This window comes from Struthio camelus, chromosome 1 (assembly GCF_040807025.1).
Source record: "Struthio camelus isolate bStrCam1 chromosome 1, bStrCam1.hap1, whole genome shotgun sequence".
NCBI classification, from domain to species: Eukaryota; Metazoa; Chordata; class Aves; order Struthioniformes; family Struthionidae; genus Struthio; species Struthio camelus.
The window spans coordinates 216,305,720-216,328,976 of NC_090942.1; the positions used below are offsets into that span (position 1 = coordinate 216,305,720).

Genomic DNA, 23,257 nt, shown 5'->3' on the forward strand with positions numbered 1-23,257 from the left:
CCGAAATACATTTTTATCCGGACAAAATGGCAAACCTTTCCCAAGATATTTCCAGCTCTTTTTGCCATCTCTGTGTTCTATCACAGGCATCTTTTAAAAAGTAGTTTCTCACAGCGGGGCGTTTTGCAAAGTGTATTTTAATGAAGCATTCACACATGGCCTACTTTCCGAGGCTGACAGGTTTGCACGGTTAATAAGTAACATGTAGAAAAGCGGGGGGGGGGGGGGGGGAAGGAACAGCTGTATCTTAAAAAAAAAAAAAAGAAAAAAAGCTTTGCAAAATCGGTAACTTCCGAGAAGAATCGGCTGTTATCATCTGTGGGCAAATCTCACAACGGAGAGCAAGTTTTGTTGCTTTGACCGTACTGGCGCTCCCCTCCTAGGGCAATTACAACGAGAAACACCTCCTTGACTCTGCTCATCGCGGCCACGACCTACAGACTTGTATTAGGTAGGAAGGAGGGCCTCAGAGGAGGGGGTAGGCCGGCGTCGCGGCCTCCCCCCGCGGCGGCGCGTTAATCCCGCGAGGCCGGCGCAGCCCCAGCGCCAAAGAGGAGGCTGAAGAGGTTGGTGCTGCGTCGCCGGGGCTCCGGCCGAGCCCCAGGGCAGCTTACGGCGGTCGCTCGTCACGCCGGCCTGGGGGTCGGCGCTGAGGAGGCGGCCGCTCCCGCCCGGCGGCTCGCAGGCCGGCGCCAGGCCGCGGGCGCGCCCCGCAGGCCGCGGCGTTGCCATGGCGACGGGCGGGCGAGCCAATAGGGGCGCGGCGCGGCGCGGGTGGGGTGGGGAGGCCGCGCTGGGGGTGGAGGGGGGAGCTGCGCGGGGGAAGCCATCGCCGTTCGGAGCTTCGAAGGAAGGCGGGATTACGCGGAGGCACCAATCACAGTCCAGCCAGTGCGGGAAGGCGGGATGAAGCGGCCCAGCGAATCAGAGGCAAGGGAGTAAGGGAGCGCAACCAATTGCAAGTCGGAGCGCAGGAGCGAGCGCGGAGCCACACGGCAGGAACCAATCAGCAGGCAGGAAGGAGCGGCAGTCGCCCACCAGAGGCTGCTGTGGTGATGGGTGGGCCAATCGCAAAGTGAGCAGACGGGGCGCGAGCCAATCAGGACGCAGTAAGGGAACAAAAGGGGCTTTCCAATCAGCCGGCCCCTTTCCTCAGAACAATTTCACATGACGCAACGGTTGGAGGAAGAGGTTCGCGAGCCGTAGCCGCCGCCGCCATTTTGTGAGCGTTGAGACTTGAGTCGGCGGCGGCCGAAGGAGCAGCAGCACCGACGGCGCCACCACCAGCAGCGGGAGCCGCAGCCCGGAGGATGCGGTAGAGGAGCCCAGCGGCAGCGGCGGGGGGGCGGCATCGCTCGGCGGCGGCGGCGGCAAGGGGATCGCGGGGAGGGGGCTCTCGGTCGGTGGGTCGGGTCCTGGTGCGGGCCCCGGTCGGAGGAGCATGTCGGCCCCGGAGAGCAGCGCTGGTAGCAGCGAGGCCCGGGAGGACGCGTGCCGCGATTACCAGTCGTCGCTGGAGGACCTGACGTTCAACAGCAAGCCGCACATCAACATGCTGACCATCCTGGCCGAGGAGAACGTGCCCTTCGCCAAGGACATCGTCTCCCTGATCGAGGCGCAAATCGCCAAGGTTTTTATATTCCACCGACTACTACTCCTACCTATACTGCCGGGGGGACAGGCCGGGGCAGCGGGCTAGGGCGGCCTCGGGGGCTAGGAGCAAGGGCGTGGGGGCGAGGGCCTGCGGAGGGGCGCGGGCGGAGCTGGGCAGCGGCGGGCTGAGGGGGGGAGGAGGGAGGGTAGAGGGGGCAGGGGAGAGAAAGCGAAGAGGGCATGAGAGGGGCTGGGAGGTGGGAAACGGGGCGAGAGGGGGAGTCTCAGGGGAGGAAAGGAGCCAGGTGCGGTGAGGAGGCTAGTGGCGGGCGGGCGTAGCTGGGCTCGGGAGGGGGAGGGCGGCCAGGCAGGGGGCTGCAGGGGACACGGAGGCAGCGGGGCAGGCTAGCGAGGGGCGAGCAGGGGGCAGGTTTTCGGCGGCGCCGGAGGGCGCCCGGGGCTCGGGCAGGGGAGGGAGCGCCCTGGCCGAGGCACTGGGAAGAAGGTCAGGAGCCTGGGGTCGCTGCGGCGAAGCAGGTGGAGGGAAACGCTGGGATCAGGGAGCACGGGGAGAGGCGTCGGGCGCTCTTCCTATCACCGCTAAGCTTAAGGCTCCTTCTTCTACCCGCCACCCCCGACCCCATAGGGAGCAGGGGACTCGAGGGAGGGGAACAGCCCCCACAGCACCCTGCCGCAGAGGAGGGGTGTTCGTAGTAGGGGAGGGCTTGGGAGTGGACCCACCAAAAGCGTTGGGAGGGCAGCGTGGCTCGAGATTTAAGTCCCGTATAAATATCAAATGCAACATGGCGGCCTGGCAGTGACTGGGCAGCAGCACCTCGCCCTTGTAGCTGGGTTTTCCCCTACATGGAGCCAGTATTCACTCTCTCTAATCTGATACCTAAACATTTAGCGATTTGTGCAGTAGATGAGTATCGCGATCATTAGAGAGGGACTAGTTGGGAGGATAGATTTGTGTAGTTTTTCTGTGGATAGTTTAAAGGATTGAAAATAAGGTTGAGTTTATAACATATAAATTGTCCACTTTTTAAAGACTAAATATAATGAGATTTAAGTATCAGTTATGATATGGAAGCTAAGACTACTTGCCCTGTGCTTACTTGAGGCATTAATTGGGGGGGGACCCCTTTCAGAAAAGTTTGTGGGTAAAAGGTGATAATCTGCTCCAATTAGAGAAGTGTGTGTGTGTGGTGGTCACGGGGGTTGTTTTGCTCTGCCTGATTAGAGAAATCTACGTGGGCTTGGGGTAATCTGTTTGGATTTCAGGAAATTTGTGCCCTGATTAAAGCTTAGTATGGTGTGTGCATTTAATATATTTTGGCTAGAGAAGTTTATTGGCTGAGGATGGGGAAGAAGAAATTCTCCCTGCCTGTAGAAACTGCAGCAGCCTGTAGGATCGTAACATGGCGTCTGAAAGGCACATGATATAAAAAGAAGGGAAAGAGGAGGCTCCCTCTGAGCCCAACCCAGGCAGTTGCTGACATCAGTCAGCCACAGCACATGGATGGGGGTTTACTGCACCTTCTTAACAGGAGATTTTTATGTGGAAAGCGTTCTTCTTTCACTCCCCCCTATTCCTGCCAGCCACCCCTCCCCCGTTGTTTCCCTTGCTCCCTCTGATATCAGGTGTTCAAAGGCCTTTTTCCTTTGGCTTTAAATCATGGTTTATAATGGTGAGAATTGTACTATTTAATGATGGGGAGGCAAAGATCTCTTAAGTTATTTAATCTATCTTTCTGTCGATGCAGGATGGCTTTTTAGTGTTCCACAGACCTCTTCGAGTTTAGTTTTAAATGCTGCCAGTGGCTGAGTTCGGCCATTCTTTGAGGAGGTGACCTCATAATCTAATAGATCTCACCATTATATCTCTTAAAGGGCAGTGGATGTATATAAAATGATTTGTGATTAATACCAATGCTGTCAAATTTCTTCATTTTGGGGTGATTTTAGAGCCTGCCCTGAAGTGTGTTTTTTTTAAAGATGTTTTAAATCCTGTATCAATGGTTAGTTTTGCCTAGTTACTGTTCGTGACTATGGTTATACAAGGCAAGTTTTTAGTTGTTCCTGGGAAAGTGATCTCCTTTATTAAGCCACTTTTAAAAAGTGTTGCCTGGAGACAGTTTGTTTAGTGTAAAACTGAGTGGTCTGCTTTACGATTTAATAAATGGTTATGAAATGTGTGACTGGTATTATAAAATTTGTAAATAAAAAGTGTGAAATATGTATTTGTCTTTTTATTTACCATTGTATAGTGCAGAATCTGTTTACAAGACCCATTTATATACAACGTTATTTTTTAAACAAAACTTTTCACAAGTTTGTGACTTGGGATTCAGTAACTAGATATGGTTTTAAGGTTGAAACCCTTTAGGAAACTAATAAAGAGCCACACATTTCCAACAATAGCTTTCATACATTATTTGAAGTAACAGTGGGAATTCTGTAACAGTCTTTAATATCATGCTGATAAGCTCAGAGTTAGTGTTCTTCTGTGGTTCTGGTGATTACGCTGAGCCTCCCTGCTTTTTGGTTAGTGTCATGTGGGTTTCTTTCTTGTTAGAGAGATACTCTAGAGACTGCCTGAAAACAAAATACATTCAAATCTGGGATTCACTTTTGTAGTTAATAGAATATGTGCTAGATATCTTGACATAATAAACATTTCCAGAAGTGAAGACTTAAATGTGCCACCTGTATTTAAGTCCTGGCTCTTAAAATGTTAACACCTGAGTAGCTTATATGTGAAGTGGGGTTTGCTGCTAAACTTACAATTCTATGCGTCATATTTTGAAGTAGGCTTCCTTACCAGGTTGCAGTGCTTCCATATGTGATTGATTACTTTTAACAGCCTGATGTATAATGAAGGTGATGGTTAAACTTTTTACAGCGTGTTTGCTACTAAATGGATTCCCCATCGTCTCGAATTTAGCTGAGTATAGTGAACTACTTCCGTACATTGATGAAGTGGAAGAATATAAAATACTATGCCAGTAGCTCTTGAGCATAGGTGCTAGTGAGACAGGTCAGTGTTTCACTAAAAGCTGACTTTGAAACTCAGTAGCTGTGCGTTTAGTGTCACTCTTTTTGTAACGGAAGGCATTCAGAGCTTAAAGTAGTGTTTTTAATGTGCCATCCTGCAGACTATATTAAAGAAACCAATATTTTACAGGCATTTTACTATTAAGTAGCTTTAGACCCACGATCTTTGTTTCCCGAGGCTGGAGAGATGTGTTTATTGTAACACCATTGCATATTAGCTCATTTACGGTGTTCAGTATTCAGATTAGCTAGTATAACTGGTGAAAAGTACGCTTCTAATGTGCTGCAGTTAGTTTTAGCTATCTTAGAGTGCACATCTCTATCTTTTAATGTATGAAGATACATCAGCTGCCTTTTTTTTTTTTTTTTTTTTACTTTTTTGATGTGCACAAAGGCAGTGACCTTCCCCCTAACTAACAAGAAATTCTGAAATCCTTTTCAGTATTAAGTTTCAGGTCATGGTAATATAATGGAATGAATTTAGTATATTGTAAATGAAGACACATTTAAGCATGAGAAACCACTGTGGTTTTCCCATATAAAAATAGTGTTGAGTCGGTGCCCCTCTATAAGCCACCTTAATGGGGAAAGAATTAAATATAAAACTGTAAAACAAGAGCACTTTCACACACTTGTCTGGACAATGGGGTTGTGAAGTAAGGTGTCATTAATGAACCTACTAGCCTGTCCTGTTTAAAATGCGCAGTGAGTGAAGTTATTCTGGTTTTATCCTGAGCTTACCAGATGGTGAATGGGACTTAAGTATTATGAATGGATGTTCTTCTAAGGGGATCACGGTCGACACGCAGCTTGTAGCGTTGTCTTTTCAGTTGTCCACTCAACAAGTCTGTATACTTCCTGATGCTTTCTGGAACTTTGTGGTGCCATCTGCTTGTGAAGGCTAATATTGAGCATTAAAATCACTTTTATTTGGGCCAGTAGTGCTTCATTTACATTAGAAGTTGCTCTGGCAGTCCAGCATCACCACACTTCTATTGCACAAGCTTGGTTCAAGTCTTGAGTGTGAAATTAAAAGGAAAAAAAAAAAGCAAACCTCCTCTTGTAGCAAAGGTGTGCCCGGAATATGAAGACTCCCTTCCCTGAAAAACATGATTGCAGTTTATAAGCTCATCTGTACTCTTACTTGGTCAACTCCATGACTGAATTTTGTTTGGATGCAGAACTTTGTTTGAACTGCGCATTTCACGTGCACCATGAAAATCTGACTGTGGGTATCTGCAAGTGCCAAGAGAGAATGGGACTCCTTGCTCCATTTCTTTGGATTACAATGAAATGTCTGTGACCTATTCTGCATGTAGTTTACCAAAAGACTGTGACGCTCACCATAAAACCTGCATCTACAGAAGTTCACTAATTTGGGCTTTTTGCCAGAAGTCTGACTTGTGTTCTGTGAAATCCAGAAAAACTGCATTCAAGGAGGTTTGAGTTATAAACAATTTTCGGAAGTTCCTTCAAGTGCTAACAGTGGTTTTCTGCTAACTTAAACTTACTTTCTCAATGGGTTTTGAAAGGTTACACTCGGTGTGCTAGCAGCAATATTGTCTTGTGGGCTTCTTTTTTTTTTTCTTTTTTTTTTTCTTTTTGCCCAAAACTTTCACACACAAAGAGAATAACCTAAGGTGTTACTTTTTTGTGTGGTAGACACACTGCCTGGTACTTTCAGCTGGCTATCGATTTTCCAGTTTAAGTTTTTATATAAACAAAAACCCCGAGCAAATCCCTTGGTGTTTATAGTGGCAACCAAAAAGAGAGGTCTGTATTTCTGGGATCGGTAATCCCTTTATTTAAAAAGCTTAAAGTGTATTTTTGTTGTACTAAACTTCTCAGTTTCTTCTTATTACTCCAGGCTCCTGCATCAGAGAAGCTCCCAGTTATGTACCTTATGGATTCCATTGTCAAGAATGTGGGAAGAGAGTATCTTACTGCATTTACTAAAAACCTAGTTGCAACATTTATTTGTGTATTTGAAAAGGTATATACACTTTCAGAAAAGTTCTGTATTCTAAGCAAAATTTGTTCCTGGTAAAATAAATATGTTTTCAGTTCTGGGTTTTCTTGGGTGGTGAAATAGAAGAATTGATTGATTTTCTTAAATCTTAAGTATTGTTAGGTATGATGTGCAAGATTTGTGCTACTGTCCAGCATGTAAGTTGTATGTTAGCTGCGAAGGTGTGTTTAATTAAGTTCATAAACTTCTGTGATCTTTCTTTCTGGGCAAGATTTTATTACCAATTTTTTCATTAATAATTGCTTGCCTGGAAGGACTTTTTATAATGTATAGACTGATTAATTATGAATTTGATTTATATTTAAGATAGTTAATAGTCTTTATGCCAAGAATATACTGAGACTCAGTTTCTTCTTGTGGATTTCTCAGCGCGTCTCGCTCATTTAGTTAATTAGGTTAGTCTAAATTACTTAATTTGCAATGTGACAAAATAAGTGTTTGAACTGTGAAGACTGAAGTTCACTGACACCTGATACTCTTCTGGTGGTCTGTGATTTAAAAACATGCTAGAGGGGAAAGGCTGTTAGAATGCATTGCTGTATGATGTTACAAATAAGTGTATAATACCACTCAACATCAAGAACGGCAGCCAAACCTTTTCATTGTTTTTTTTTTTTGGTTGTCCTTAATCTTTAAACCCAGTGGAGTAGCTGTGCTTAGTCTTTAGTAAGAAAGGCAAATCGAAGTCCAGTTTTTGAAAGACTAGACTTGAGTGGGTTGAAGGTGAATCAAAAATGAAGGGTTAAATTCTGTAGTTTTCTCTATATTGTAAGTGGCATCTCATGAAAGAGATGAGAGGATCTTTTGCATATTTGCCTATCTCTACATATCACCGAGGATCTGAGATCTCAGTATACTTTATATGTGCTTTTCAGATGTGAAATGGGTGACTAATTAGGGAGTGTGTTGTAATCGCATGAAGTTTAAACTCGTGTGTTAGAATAGGTAGAAAAGTAGAAGTTCTACTTTTTTTTTTCCAGTATTGTGAATGTTCATTCACTGAATTGGATTTAACCTTCTTGCCGCTGGAGCTATGGATAATAATTTTTTTGAGTTTTCTAGGTTAATTGTCCACTGAGCTAACTAGAGTGCTTTATTTATGCGTATTTAATGTGTATATACAAAGTGGCAGTCACTTCTGATAGCTTAGTTGGTGATGTTAAAAGGTGCAAGTTGAATTCCATTGATGTTATTACGAATTTTTTGATTGATTGTTTTTGTAAATAGTCACTAAGGTATCTTTAAACACTTAATGAAATCAGATACTTTTGCCCAGTCATTTTCAGCAGCTTTTGCAGTGGACTTCATACTCTTTTGAAATTTGGATAGAACCCCCCTCCAAGATAGCTATGTACTAATTGGTTTTATTGAACTACCTAGAAAAAAGGGGAGGAGGCAAAAAAAGAAAAAAAGCCCCCAGAACAATTATTCTAGACTATTACATGTCTCGCTGTAACACCTTAAAAATAAAACTGCAGTCTCTAAGGGTCAACATTTAATGACTGATTTAGCGTGTTGACACTAGGACAGCTGCATATGTTGTGTCCTCACTTACTGTTTTTTAAATTAACCACTTGGGTTATCAAGTGAATAAAATTTTACTTTACTGTAAATTTCTAACTTAACTTTCATGAACTGATTCAAACTAATAGTTAAAGAAAAGATAAAATAGGGACTAGGCCTACAAGGGCACTTCATTTATAGTTCATAGACAGGTGTAATTTTGCAGTTGAACTGAAATATAATTGTCTTGATTTTACCTAAGGCTGCTCTTGTTGTATTTACTGGAATAAGTTGTTCAGTGACTGAACAGCTGAACAACATACTCTGATTTTGTTCTGTGATTCATCATTCTCTGATTTGCTGGTGATTGTAATATCCCGTTCAGCACAGGCACTTGAATACCCTATTGTCTTAAAGGCTATTGCCGTCCAGTGTTTTTACTACTGTGTGTTTTATAGAAAATGGGCAAGTAAAATGAGAATTTTGGTAACGGAAAAGTTGAAAGAAAATTCTGATAGAGAACGGTAATACACAATAAAACCTTCACGTGGCCTTGAAACAATATTTCCACCGTGAAGCCTCTGTTGTTAATTCTGTGGTTTAGATGTGTGAATCGTAAAGCACATCTGCGCTGTTCTTAAATTCTGCCTAGCCAGTTGAATGTGTTAAAATCACGAACTATTGATACGAATATAAAATAACTGAAATAAGTTTTAACACAAAAGTGTAAAAAGTTGTTTTATATTAACTTAACAAGCCATAGAATTGTTTTATTGTTTTAGGTGGATGAAAATACTAGGAAAAGTTTATTTAAATTACGCTCCACATGGGATGATATTTTTCCTTTGAAGAAACTCTATGCCCTTGATGTCAGAGTCAACTCATTAGATCCTGCTTGGCCAATTAAACCTCTGCCCCCAAATGTGAATACTTCTAGCATCCATGTGAATCCTAAGTTTTTAAATAAATCGGTAAGTTTTCATGCCTGCTATATGAGCAGATGGTAATACATGTCGTTTTCGTTGTTTGTATGCTGCTTTTTGACAATTAAGTATATTATGAAAGAAGCTGTGTGAGCTTTATCGACAGGTAAGGTGAATTTCTGAATTGAGGATATTTGCTGGGTTTGGTTTTTATATTTCAAAACTATTTTAGGTTTCTGGACGTTGATGGTTTTATATTAAATGATGTGCTGTAACTTTCACAGTGGACAAATTGTAGTGGAGCAACAGTTTTAAAATATTTTAGTTATATTTTGCATTTAAAATGCAATGTATAACTGCGTTACAAACTAAATCCCGCTACTGGATCGTGATAGCGGTTAAAGGATACGGAGTTAGTTGATTCCATCAAGACTTAAATGTAACTTTCTTTGTTTTGTTTTTAGCCAGAGGAATCTACTGCACCTACCTCTGCTGTCACTTCAGGTGCCTCAACTCCTCCAGCTGTTCCTGAAATACAAAAGAATTTGACACAGGAGCAACTGATAAGGCAACAGTTGCTTGCAAAGCAAAAACAGTTGTTAGAACTTCAGCAGAAAAAATTAGAGCTGGAGCTGGAACAGACTAAAGCACAGTTGGTGAGTAGGGTAGTTGATGGACCCTTCATAGGTGGGCTTTTTGTCTCGGTTTCTTTTGAATAGCACTTTAGCTATACTGCTAACTGCAGTAAATTAATTTTTTCTTAATTTTAGACAAATGTAGACAAATGTTATTTTAGGATTAGAGCAATGCAAATTGATCTTGGGCTCTAAAACAGTATTATCTAAAAATCTTACCAATTCTAATAAAAATTGAATGAAAAAAGTGAGGCTCCTGGGTTATTTTTTGTTTTAACTTAGGCTCTCCAAAATGATGCCTGCCTATGATCCTAATCTTCCACCTCTTCTCATGGCTCACAGCAAGCCAGGCCTTTTCAGTTATCTTTGCTCTGATTTTTCTGAGAAAGGCTAATTCGTTTCTAGAATGAGGACTCTTGCTCCTTGGAACAGTAAAGTCAGTTTTCTCGTCAGGTCAAATTTGTTAAATCTGAAAGTGGCAGCTAAGCAATGTTATTTCATGTTTGTTATTGAAAGTCCTATTATGTTGATAGTTGTAAAAGCATCTTGACAGTGTAAAAATAGGAAACTAAAGCTCCTTGAAAGTCTAGAAATAGGAGAAATACACCAGATATGCAGCAGCGTAGTTGCCTTAAGCACAGAGAGTGTATTAAAAGCTCTCATGCTGTAATGCAAACATGCACTTAAGTCATGTTTTGTAGTATTGACTTTGCATTATGTTTGAACTTGATCTTTTGTAATACTACGTTATTTAAACACCTGTAATTAGCAATTAATGGATCACTTTGTGTTAAACAGTTCACTCTTGTTACTGTATCTTTTGAGACATTTCCATTTCTAGGTTTGGCCTCAAATCACAAAATATGAACATCACTGGACAGGAGTTATCAGGCAGGTTAATGCTGTTTTTTTCCCATTTCAGGCTGTTTCTCTTAGTGTTCAACAAGGGTCATCTACTATAGCTTCAGTTCCAGCACCTTCCAAACAACATGTGTCTCCGACACCTCATATGGCAGTTAAACCTCCTCATCAGACTGCTGTGCAACCTGAAAAAAACAAACCATCCCCCAGTCCTCCGCTCCATGATATCAAAATAGTAAACAGGGATCCTCGACTTAATAGGATGGCTCAGCATTCTTCTCATGCTAAAGATCAGTCTCACAGGAAAGAATTTCCACCAAACACAGCCAATCAATCTGATACCAAGGCAAATAAAACAGCTCAGGCTGAAAAGCAGAATTCATCAAAGCAAGAAAAATTGAAAGCAAGTGAGAAAACACCGAAGAAAGAACTTGATCAGTCAGAAGCAAAATCTAAATCGCCATCACCCTTGAAAAATAAGCTACCCAGTGCTAAAGATACTAAAACCCAGGAATGTGAAAGCGCAAAAGTTTCTGAAATCAGTAAACGGGATCCAAGATTGAAAAAACATCTTCAAGAAAAGCCAGAGGGCAAAGAGGATGAAGTGAAAGAGAAGAAGAAAAATGCAGATAAAAAAGAAAAAGAGGAACATAAGACATGTGAACACAGACCGGTAGGCAGCAGGAATAAAGTAATTAATGGCGTTGTTCAGAAACAAGACGCAGCTACAGAGGAGTCAGAAAAACAGGGTGGAAAACAAGGGAGATCGAGTAATAGAAAACGCTCACGATCACGCTCTCCGAAATCACGGTCGCCGTCTACACATTCTCCAAAAAGAAGAGACAGGAGATCACCCAAAAGAAGACTTAGGAGTTTATCTCCCACTTCTTCAACTCCTAAAATTGGAAAGATCCGTCAGATAGGTCCTAAGCAGTCTCATGTTGAAGAATGTGCGCAAACAGCAAGAGATGAAAGAAATTCTAATAAACGAAACCTGAAGCAAGAGGTGCGAGATCCAAGGAGAGTGAAAAAAGCCCAAGAAGATAGGCCCCAAGAAACAGCAAGCCAGCATTCTACAAAAGCCTCTCCTGATCCAAAGGAGAATGCAGAAAACTGGCAAGGATCCAAATCAGGCAAGAGGTGGAAATCTGGTTGGGAAGAAAATAAAAAGTAAGTTACCAACTTTTAAACAATTTCTGCCTGAAGTCAGTGGAAATTTTCCTGCTGACTTCAGTATGCTCAGGTTTGGGAGGCAGTGTTCAAATTGTCAAAATTCATTGTTCAGGTTATTAACTTCTTTTTGATAGTGGAATATGGAAATTATGTGTATTTAGATTCTGATGTAATTCTGATGTTTTGCCACAGTAAATTTTAACTGACATATAATAGACACGTCCTGAATAAAGGAACAATAAGTTTTAAATGTGATCTTGCTTTCAGCTCACAGCAGAGTGAAGAACACCAAGCACTTGGTAAATCACCTCACCAAAGACACCGGGAAAATTGGGCTGCTAGTAAAGGAATTTTGTCACCCCGAGCACCAAAGCAGCAGCACCGGTTAAGTGTGGATGCCAATTTACAGATTCCCAAAGAATTGACATCTGCAAGCAAGAGAGAACTGCTTAAAAAGGTAACGCTAATTAATTTGTATTTGTAGAAGTGTCCCGGATACAGTTGTTTTTTTCTTTTTGGAAGTCTAAACTGTTAACTTTATTACAGGCAAATGAACGCTTAGCATCTGGTGAAATAACACAAGATGAGTTCCTCGTTGTAGCTCATCAGATCCGACAGCTGTTCCAGTATCAGGAAGGAAAGCACAGATGCAATGTGTGGGATAGTCCTACAGAAGAAAAATGTGGTTTGAAAAAGAAACCTCTTCTATCTGATGCAGAATTAACGTATTACGAACACAAAGCTAAATTGAAAAGAACACAAGTACAGCATTCATTGTCGAGACTTGATCTGTTAGATCCTGATGATATTTTGGATTATCATATACCTGATGCTTTACTTTCTGGAATAGAATGTGAGCAAGCCAAAAGTAAGCGTGGAGTACAGTTTGACAGAAAAGAACCGTTTGGAGAAAGATCCAGGCGACATTCTCCTGTAAGTGGCAGTAGTAGACCTTTTCCTGATAATCTTTCACCACTTGAGGGTCGACGGAGACTTGAGGAACAAAATGCTACTAAAGGAGCAAGAGGTTCTAAAAGCTTTGATCCTTATGACAGCTGGGGAGAATCAGATGAATTTAGAGAAGCTCTCAGACAACAGGGGAAGAGTACACCAGAGTTCCAGAAAATAGATGGTGATGCAATCTGCAGATTTGATAATCGTGAAGAAAGACAGCTTCTTGGGCAAGCTGGTATGTGTTTTTTGCTTTACTTTTGCGCTGTGAAGTAACTTGCAACGCTTCAGCAAGTGTTTATAGTTTTTGTTTGTTTTTTGTTTAGGTGTTCGAGAGGAACCAAGGTCCCCGTTCAGTGAACGTTTCAAGAGAGCGCGGTATGAAGATCCAGAGAAAGCACCGTTTTCAGAAAGTCCAGGATCAAGATTTGGAGGCATTGAAGTAAAGCAGAGAATAAGTGCACTGATGGAGGAAAGGCCTCTATTTGATGGCTCGCCTAGACCGCCTGCTGCAAGGGTTGGGGTAGATGGACCAGGAAGTCCTTTTGTTGATGGTCCTTCGCCTGGTTCAAATTCTAGAATTGATGGGCCACCTGGACAGGCTGCTATGAGATTTGAGGGGCCTCTAGTAGGGGGAGGTGCCTCTCAGTTTGATGGACCACTGGCAGGAGCAGGGGGAGCTGGAGCCCTAAGATTTGATGGGCCACCAGGGCAGCTGGCAGGTGCCCTCAGGTTTGAAGGACCCCCAGGACAGGTTGGTGGAGGAGGTCCGTTGAGGTTTGAGGGACCCCTTGGGCAGCTAGGTGGTCCTTTGCGGTTTGAGGGGCCAGCAGGGCAGCCTGTAGGTGGTCCTAGATTTGAAGGACCTGGAGTTGGTCTCAGGTTTGAGGGGCCCCGTGGTCAACTTTCAGGTGGTCTCAGGTTTGAGGGACCCCATGGTCAACCTCTGGGGCCTCGAGGTCAACCAGGGGGTGGTCTCAGGTTTGAGGGACCCCATGGTCAGCCCTTGGGGCCTCATGGTCAACCGGGGGGTGGTCTCAGGTTTGAGGGGCCACACTTACAGCCGTTGGGGCCCCATGGTCAGCCTGGAGGTGGCCTCAGATTTGAAGGGCCACATGGACCATCAGGTGCTGGACTTAGATTTGAGGGGCCACATGGACCATCCGGTGGTGGACTCAGATTGGAAGGGCCAGGGGTGGGTCCTAGGTTAATTGATGGGCCAGCACACCAAGGTGGTGGTGGTCTTAGATTTGAAGGTCCTCTGGGTCGAACTGGTCCAAGATTTGATGGCTGTCATTCAGCTGGATTTGATGGTCAGCCTGGACAGTTATCTCTTCTGCAAAGATTTGAGGGAATTCATGGACAGCCTGGCCCAAGATTTGAAAGGGCACCTGGCCAACAGGCACAACCACGATTTGATACAGCCATACCTCAAAGATTTGATGGTCCTCACCAGCAACCCTCAAGGTTTGACTTGCCCCTTGGCCTTCAAGGTGCACGTTTTGAAAATGTAGCTAACCATCCTGCCTCAAGACTAGAATTGCCACCGTATGGACAAAGTGGTCCATTTGGTGAACATCCCAGCCAGGGCTACAATGGACCATCTCATGGGATGCAGTTCCAGAGACCTGAACTATTTGATGGTTCTCCAGGACCAAATTTCAATGGGCCAGCTGGCCCAGGAGCACAGAATTTCGCTTTGAGAGCATCTGGACATTATTTTGATGAAAAGAGTCTTCAGGGTCCTCAATATGGAAACTTCAATAATATGTCAGTGGGAAATAATCAGGTAAGACTTGTACTAAATAAGGTAGTCTGAAGTATTTCTGTGTAGAGAGCAGTAGTAGTTCTTGTTCCTCCTAAACCACAAAATTTTCCTCATAATGAGGAGACTGGGAGCCAGTTTCAGACTAAAAATTTTCCTTGCTAAGTACTTTTTAGATTTTTTTTTAAAGGAGGTTATACTTTGCTATTTTTTGAAAAAGAAAATAAATAGAGAAAATGGATTTTTGCAACCATTGTTTTGTAGCTGAGAACATAACTTGGGGAACTCGGTCTGTATTTTCAGTTCAAACACAACTATGTGATTTGAAGTCTGAATAAGATTAACGAAAATACCACAAAGTGAATTATCTGTAAAGCATGGAAGATAATATAATTATGAATGTATATGATTAATCTGTTAGGTGTGGAATTACAATGGACCGCAATAATTGTTACTCTTTGGGGCTGTTAGAATTGGTGATAAGACTTAGGAGAGGCCCATAATTTGGGGGAATTAGGAAAGATTTGAGCATTGTTGAACTACACTCCTGAAGAATGTTTTTTGTACCAGAATGCTTTGAGTTTGGTTGTCTTTATGCCTGTCGGAAATGCCCTGTTCAGAAGGGGAAAGTGATACTGAATGTCATAGAAAAGCGTATCATTCCTTTCAGTAGATGAGAAGAATTAAATTAACTGATTGAACATGAACAGTTGTGTCCTGCTAACCTGTAGAGGGATAAAATTTTGAAGAATTTTAACTTCTTTTTGATAAATCCAAGAGCAGTCAATTTGCAAAGAATACTTTCATTAGAAACATGTTCTAAAATTATTTCTCCATCTGGAGTTTGCAGCTGGTTTGTTGCATCCTGTTTTCAGGATGCTTTTGGTATAGTGGATACCATTTCAATTAATCTAAGAAGGAGTATCTGTTTACTGAATAGTAGTGTTTATTGATAGATGGTCACCAGATTCTCCAGTTTCTGATGCATTCTGTTTTGGTGAAAAGCATTTAAAAGAAAATAATGTGTTTAGAAAATGCGTTTGGAATTTGAAGGCTGGATAAGTAGAAGAAAGAAATTGTTTTTATTTAAATGTTAGACAAAAGTACGATCTCTGAATTTTTTCCGATGGGAAATTAAAACTAGAGAAAGCTTATTTGTTGACATTTCAATGCTAAGCTGATACATTAAACTCCTTCCAGGAGTGCACCATATCTAAAATTACTGAAAAATACCTAGAAGTTAATGATAACTTGATTATAACATTTTTTATCATGCAGACAATACTTAAAGATTTTACTTTTACAGGTGTCTCTCATGTCCGCTCAACCAGGACCTTACAGCCAAGGTCAGCAGTATTTACCAAATCCTGGAAGCTTTGTTCAGAACCCAGCAGGTGTGTACCAAAGTCATGAAAATGATTCCTTTATTGAAAATAATTATAACCTTTTTATTTCTTTTGGACTGTTGTGCTTGTTAGAGGCCATAAAAACAAGCATTCTGTAGTGTCCTGGTGTAGTAATTGTGTGTGGACTAAAGGAAGCCTTAGCACTTAAGGACATGCTAGTGGATGTGTTTTCTGTGGTCCCTGAATTTCTGTGAGGATTTCCCTCAAACACTGAAGGCTTTCATTAGTTTTCATTAACCGTATGGTTTTGGGTATGTAGTTGGGCTGGAAAAACAAAATTTGGTCTGCTTTTGAGAGGGCAAGAAGGGACCAGTCCGTAGGACTGACTTGCATTTGCCAGGTTATATAAAAACTTTAGAGTATATGAATGGTTAGTAATAAAAAGCTTCTACAATGTCGTGAATTATTAAAGCAAATAATCAAGTAGATTAGTCCTTATAAATATTGTAAGCATAAAGTGAGAAAGTACGACATTTCAAAAAACAGTATTCGGTAGAAATCTGTATACAAAGAGCCAGCACAGATAGCACTTAAAAATACTTATGTTATGAAGGAAGCTGCTGCAAGGGAAGAAAAAAATTGAGAGAAGCAGGAGGCAGAGAAGTGTGTTGTGAAGTATGTTGATGGAAATGAAGTAAATTTTTGAAGCAAACCTTTTGTCACCATGAATGTTGATGTTTTTTCCCTAGGAGGCCTTCCACATTCATACCCTGATAACCACCTTGGCCAGCTTGATGTCAATGAGTTGTTTGCTAAACTGCTGTCAACAGGAATCCTTAAACTGTCAAAAACTGATTCCACGTCAGCACGTATGTAGATCCATTATGTTCTAACTACTCAGTTTGTGCATAACCAATGTGAGAAGCTGAGTGTAAGACCTTTCATGAACTCTTATGGTGTGCCTTTTTTTTTTTTTTTTTTTAAACTAAACTTTTTTCCTCCTGGAAGGAATTCGGTGCATGTGATGAAGTAAACTCTTTAACTTTTAAAATATATCCTGTAGTTTAATTTATGTGCTTAAGCTATCCAAAGCTGTGAATTACATCCTTGGTGCTGCTCCTTGGTAACCTGTTCTTGATTATAGTCAGATTCTTGTCAGTTTCTGAAATACCCCTTTCTCTAAATACTGAATATTAAAGCCAAAGGCTTAGGTGAAGGTATTTAAACGCTATTTTCCTAAACTCAGGCTGCAAGGAACTAATTGCTTTTTGTATGCTTTTTATAATGTTAGAAGATGAGACCGATTCACCTATTATTATATGTTTGTATTTTAGCATAGTCAGATTGTTTCGATTAATATTTCAACAAAAATAACTTTCAGGAGAACTTTGTTTCTTTGCAGTAATGTACTGAAGTTTTGAAAAAATTGTCTCTTCATGCTTTCTAGAAGTGAATGAAACATCAGCCCAGCCGGCTGCTGAAGAGGAGGAGGATGATCAAGACCAGAGCGAAGATCAAGATGTCCCAGACCTCACTAACTTTACAGTTGAAGAACTCAGACAGTGCGTATAGTAGCATGATCTTAAAATGCAGTAAGAACAATGACATGGTAATATTTGTGTAGTTAATCCAAGATAGCTGAGAGCTTTTAAAAGATTAAATGCCACTTTGTGGCTGCTAAAAGAGCACCTGCAGTTTTGGCTTCTGTTCTTAGCCTAGCAGAATTTGAGAGAGGAAAAAGAGGGAAAATTAACTGGAGAAATCCATTCTTATACAAGATGTGTGTTGTGATTTAATCAGCAAGGTTATAGAAACTGAAGTCAGTGTTACTTCCTTTTCTACTACCAGTGTTACTACCTTTGTGGTAGTACGCACTATTAGACCTTTGGAGCTAGTAGATATAAAACTAACACGTAACTAGCGAGTTCCTCATGAATAGTTGGTGTGAGACCATTTTGTTAGATGCGTGTTTTCAATTGATGTTTTGAAAATCAGGAAGAATTTAGCTATATTGCATGTTTTAGCTGTATAGTAGATTCATCCTTTTTTTTTTTTATTTTTTTAACTGTTATCATTTGAAGCAACTTACCGAGGAACTTCTTACTTGTTTCTTTTTAAAGAAACATTAAGATTTTTTTTTTCTTTTTGTAGGCGTTACGATAGTGTTATAAATCGACTGTACACTGGAATTCAGTGTTACTCGTGTGGAATGAGATTTACTACTTCACAGACAGATGTTTATGCAGATCATTTAGATTGGCATTATCGCCAAAACCGTACAGAAAAGGATGTTAGCAGAAAAGTTACGCACAGAAGGTGGTACTACAGTTTAACGGTAAGTAATGCAATATGTGTCTTAATAAATTAAAGGCCACATTCTGTGCTTCATGTATGTGCTGTTGGATTGCAGTTTAATCTCGAGTTACATCATCACAGGAGTTTGCCTTTGATTAAAAGACACTGTTTAGATATTTTAAATCGTTCTCATAAATGCCAGTCAAAACACAAGAGATGAACGTATGAGCAATAAGCAGATTAAACTATTAGTATCTCTTTGGTAGCACTGAGAATGGAACGGAAATTGAAGGATAGTGATCTTTCTGGAGAAAGTTTTTCAACAGTGTAGTACTGTGAAAAAATATACACTCTGTAATGCTGCATATGGGATGAGCATAATCAGTTTTTAATGAAGAGACTCATTACATATGCTGCTACTTGGATTTTTTTTGAGCTTCATTTTTTACGTATGGATTTGTGGATATTTGTCCATGTCTGACTGTGAATGAAAAATTTTCCGTAGGACTGGATTGAATTTGAAGAAATAGCTGATCTAGAGGAGCGTGCAAAAAGCCAGTTTTTTGAAAAAGCTCATGAAGAGGTTGTGTTGAAGACACAAGAAGCTGCAAAAGAGAAAGAGTTTCAGAGTGTTCCTGCTGGACCAGCTGGAGCAGATGAGGTATGTTTCAACTTGCCTTCATTAGTCCAGAGAGTGAGAATTATCTAATACTGTAAAGAATTTTACAGCATTCTTTTGTACAGTGTGTTATATGTACAGTGTCTGAAGTTTTGTTCTTGGACCTTTGTGCAACCACTTCATAGATCTTATACTTGTGTATGTAATGGTTGTTTCCCAGTAGCAGATAGTGATAAAAATTACACGTAGTTCAAAAAAAAAAAAAACTATGCCTATTGACATGCCATCTTTCTAGCAAAGCTGGAATGGGAAATGCTTGTTAATTTACTGAGGATATCCGTAGGAGGAGTAAATTGAACAAGTGAATTGGAAATGGTCCTTTGTGATTCAAATACACTTAGTTTGTGTTACCTTTACACAAAATTTTTTTTTTTGGTAGAAGGTAGGCATTAGGACAAAGACGTATCTCAGTCTTTTGACTTGAAAATAACCAGTAGATGCATATTTTATTAGATGAATTGGTATAGTAATCAAATACAAGTACTAACAGAATTTCAACTTAGTTTTACATCTAACCCCAAAACTAGCTATCAAGCCCTGAATTAATTTTGGAAGAAAGAACCTTTTGTGTCTTGTTCTCAGAGTTGATCGTATGGCAGAGAAAGTATTAAAGATGTTAACGTTTCAAGTAAAAGGTCTCCCTTTTTAACTTGAAACTTAAAGTTGAGTTAGAGGTAAGGGTGAAGATGGTGCCATAAATAAAATTGAGTCACTGTACTGGATTGTCTTACCTGAGAGAAGAAGGGCATTAGATTGTTACCAAGTGTTTTGCAGAGACTTCCTAGCTGAAAGGGCAAAGCTTAGAGTTCCCAAGTGACAGCTGTCTGCAAATCCTGATGTTAATTGTTACTGTCTGCAAACTATACTTAAAATAATTTTGCATTCATACCTCTTTTTTAAGATACTTCTAAAATGTGGAGGCAAGATCTTGTCATAGTTCAATATAATTATCTTATTTTAAAAGAGCTTTATTTGAGTGACATTAGTCGCTTTCTTAAAGTTGATGTGTTCAGTATATTGTTAAAATCACATTTATATATCTCTGTTACTTTAATAACTTTTCAGAGCTGTGAAATTTGCCAAGAGCAATTTGAACAGTATTGGGATGAGGAAGAGGAAGAATGGCATCTGAAGAATGCTATTAGAGTAGATGAAAAGGTAATGTGATTTTATTACATGTGATACTTATTAATACTAAAAAAAAAAAAAAAGAGAGAGAAGAATTGTTGCAAGAAAATAAGAGGGGAAAGTGATTTTCATTCCCAAAGGGTTCTCTTAATGGTTTTACTGGCTTCCAAGTACACGAATATCTCAGCCTTTCGAAATGCATGAAACCTCGATTCCATTAACATAGGCTCACTAGAGTTCCCTCATGCTGCCTTGCTAAAAGAAAAATGAATGTCTCTATATATGGATGTAGATATTGGTTCTATTCTAAATACAGCTGTACATAAATAATTCTCAATCTCTACCAGGCTTTTGTGTAAGTTTTCCTACGTGAACGCACACAAAATCTTTTCCCAGTTATATTTGACTATTATACTTTGCCTACTCATACCATTGTTTTTCTAGAGGGATTATAATATGTGTAATCAAAACTGTTCTGTTCATGACCAGTGCTTCTACTATAACACAACTATATATTTAAATATATAACAATTCCTTTTCAGATTTACCATCCATCATGTTACGAAGATTACCAAAACGTAAGTGAATCCTTTATGTTTTCTTAAGCATTTTGAGTTTTGTTTTGCTTGATTTCTGGCTTTGCAGGGAGCAAATATATTCAGAATATACTATCCGTTTCCCTTGCATATAAATAGACAAAGAATTGAAGGCCCTAGGCATGGCAAGTTTGTAATACAAAATTACCTAAGATACATGTTTTGTTGTGATGTAGCATGTCAGCTGGTATATCACACACAACTAAAGAGAAACCATGGTTTGAAAGCATATTCTGAATTTATTGTTGAGTAAAGTGCTCACTCTTAGGAATTTGCAAAATGGAATAAATGGACTTTGTGTGTGTGAAATTTTTAATGATGTAAGAGTCACAGTACTTCTGGGGATAGCTGGGAATGTTTCATGGTAATGCGTTAAGTGTTTCATCCCTACTTGGATGATCTCTCTTCAAAATAATTGTAAAGTAATCCTGTTAAAGAGTAAATTGACTTTTTCAAGATCTAGTTCAAGTAGAAGTTTGGATTTTGGATGCCTGATCGTTAACATGCTGCTTACATTTTGAAAATTGCTATACGAAGTTACAAATAGCGGTTTTAATGGTGCGTTAATGCTGCAATGACTTTCATTTTGCAGACGTCGTCATTTGATTGCACGCCATCTCCCAGCAAGACTCCTGTGGAAAATCCACTAAATATTATGTTGAACATTGTTAAACAAGAAACACAAGAATCCTGTGACTCCCCTAAAGTCAAAGAAGAACCTGATGACACCCCTACTGCCTGTGCAGAAGAGAGCACACCTGCATCTACAGATATTAAAACAGAACCTGATAAGGTTGAGTCTGTTTAAACAAACTGAGGTATGGTGGTTTTTTTTTTTCTTTTTTTTTTTTAAACAGAACAGAAGAGCTGCTGTGTTGACTCTGGAAGGCAAATACTTTTTATATGAAATAAAAATGTTTAGTTGAGGCAGGGCCTCAGCTACTGTTTGGTTAATAAATACATTTTTGTATTTGAATTTCTTATTGCCTGCACAGTTTCAGGTGTCATTGTGTGAAAGTTCTGTAGATGCGTGAAAATTTAATGGAACGAAATTGTATATGTAAAAATGTACAATTTTCACTTCTGGAAATGTAAATTATAAATAAAAGATATTTTTGCTATATATGGAGTGTAATGTTTATGCACACCATCAAACGAAGACAGTGTTTCTGTACTTTTTTCAGTTTAAATTGAATTAAAAAGACCTCAGTTTTAGACCTCTTGCTCAACAAGATTCAGAAAAATTAAAGCAAATAACTTCCTTCCATTATCTCATTATGTGGGTTATCAAGGGAAGCAATGCAGGAACTTTTTCAGAGAGACAGCCCTAGATTTCTTTTCTTATTAAATTTATTTGAATACATTTACATACATATCCAGGTATTAAAAAAATAACCAAAAAGACAGTTTTGGGTTGAAGGGGAAAATTAACAAAGCAACCAGAGTGCTTGATTGTGAACGCAAGTGCCAACAAACATTCAGTTAACAAACCAGAATGCCTGGTGGTTGAGACATTTTAAATGATTTTTTCCGTTAGTCAAACACGTAAGAATTTAATATAGCTGAACAAACTTTTCTTTAAGTTACGGGGGAAACGAATGTAAGAATGCTCATTTGAAACATGGTTAACGTTTTTCTTTGTTGGTTATGACTGGACTTAGATGGTAAACCAGATATCCTGAGATGTTAATATTTCTTAAATGTAATAAATAAAATGAAGCATATATTTGCGTGTGAATCTCTTCCTTCCAGTAATGGGTTTGTGGGCTGGCATGTTGGTGGGATTAGAAATAAATGGGACATACAGTGTGTGTCTTAGGACAGTATACATTTAAAGTTTTATTCCCTCTGGCATGTGTATAGCAGGTAGTTTTAAAGATCCTGGGAGCAAGACTTAAAGCACTAAAACCTCAAAGAGTAGTGTCACAGTGCTAGTATATTGCTCTTTGCAGTGAGGATAATTGGGAGATCAGAATTCACCCTTTAGTGTATGATGTAAGTAGAAATATGCTGTGAATATGCTGCGTATGTTGGTTGCAACCCTGTTCTTCCCATCTTCGCAACCAGGCTTCAAGCAGTAAGCAGTTTTTAAGATGTTAATAGTCCCTTGACTCTTTATCATTAATAATATCTTAGCTATGGTTGTGAGTGTAGCCAGTTCCAGATGTCAGCCTTAAAAATATCTTTCTGCTATGGAAAGTCTAGAGCGTATTAGATTCTTCAGGCATAAGTAAATTTGCATGGTGGTATGTGGGGTAGGAAGTGCTGTATGAGTTACAGAAGTGTTTAAAACAGCTTCTGCCTGGAAGGACAATTAAGCTCAAAATCCTACTTTCTCCAGGTAATTAGCGATGCATAGTTGTAAATCTTACAAAGAATAGTTCTTCCTGCCTTGCTTTTGGAGTTTTGGGGCCCTGCTGTCTGGTCTAAGTATTTACTACGGTTATTGACAAGTATCTGTAGCACTTTACGTGGTACTGAAGAGATTCTCTAAATATCAGTCTTGAAGGCAGTGTGGCTGTGTTGTGTATATGTTCCCTCTAGAGTTGTGAAAATGCTTTCTCCTCCATCCTGTGCAGGGGTGTTTGTATGGGGAAATCTGCTGGTGGGCTGTGCTTCATTTTCTCTGCCTTGAAAGTGGAGTGTAATGGGAATAGATGAGATTCCCTGTCGCTGTTCCCTTCTAGAGGCACTAGATCAGATAGTCCTGGTCTCAGCCCTCT

At 40.3% G+C, this 23,257-nt stretch overlaps 1 protein-coding gene across 1 annotated transcript; it reads left to right on the top strand.

The window, feature by feature from the left end:
- The first annotated feature begins 1,144 nt into the window (after window positions 1-1,144).
- Window positions 1,145-22,258, top strand: PCF11 (PCF11 cleavage and polyadenylation factor subunit). Its single transcript, XM_068930567.1, has 16 exons — window positions 1,145-1,630; window positions 6,518-6,643; window positions 8,965-9,153; window positions 9,570-9,761; window positions 10,663-11,771; window positions 12,042-12,231; window positions 12,321-12,963; window positions 13,052-14,514; window positions 15,797-15,884; window positions 16,586-16,705; window positions 17,284-17,398; window positions 17,988-18,171; window positions 18,637-18,792; window positions 19,876-19,968; window positions 20,481-20,516; window positions 21,127-22,258. The coding sequence occupies exons 1-16, from the start codon at window positions 1,442-1,444 to the stop codon at window positions 21,340-21,342; spliced, it is 5,109 nt and encodes a 1,702-aa protein (XP_068786668.1). The 5' UTR covers window positions 1,145-1,441; the 3' UTR covers window positions 21,343-22,258.
- The last annotated feature ends 999 nt before the right edge of the window (window positions 22,259-23,257 follow it).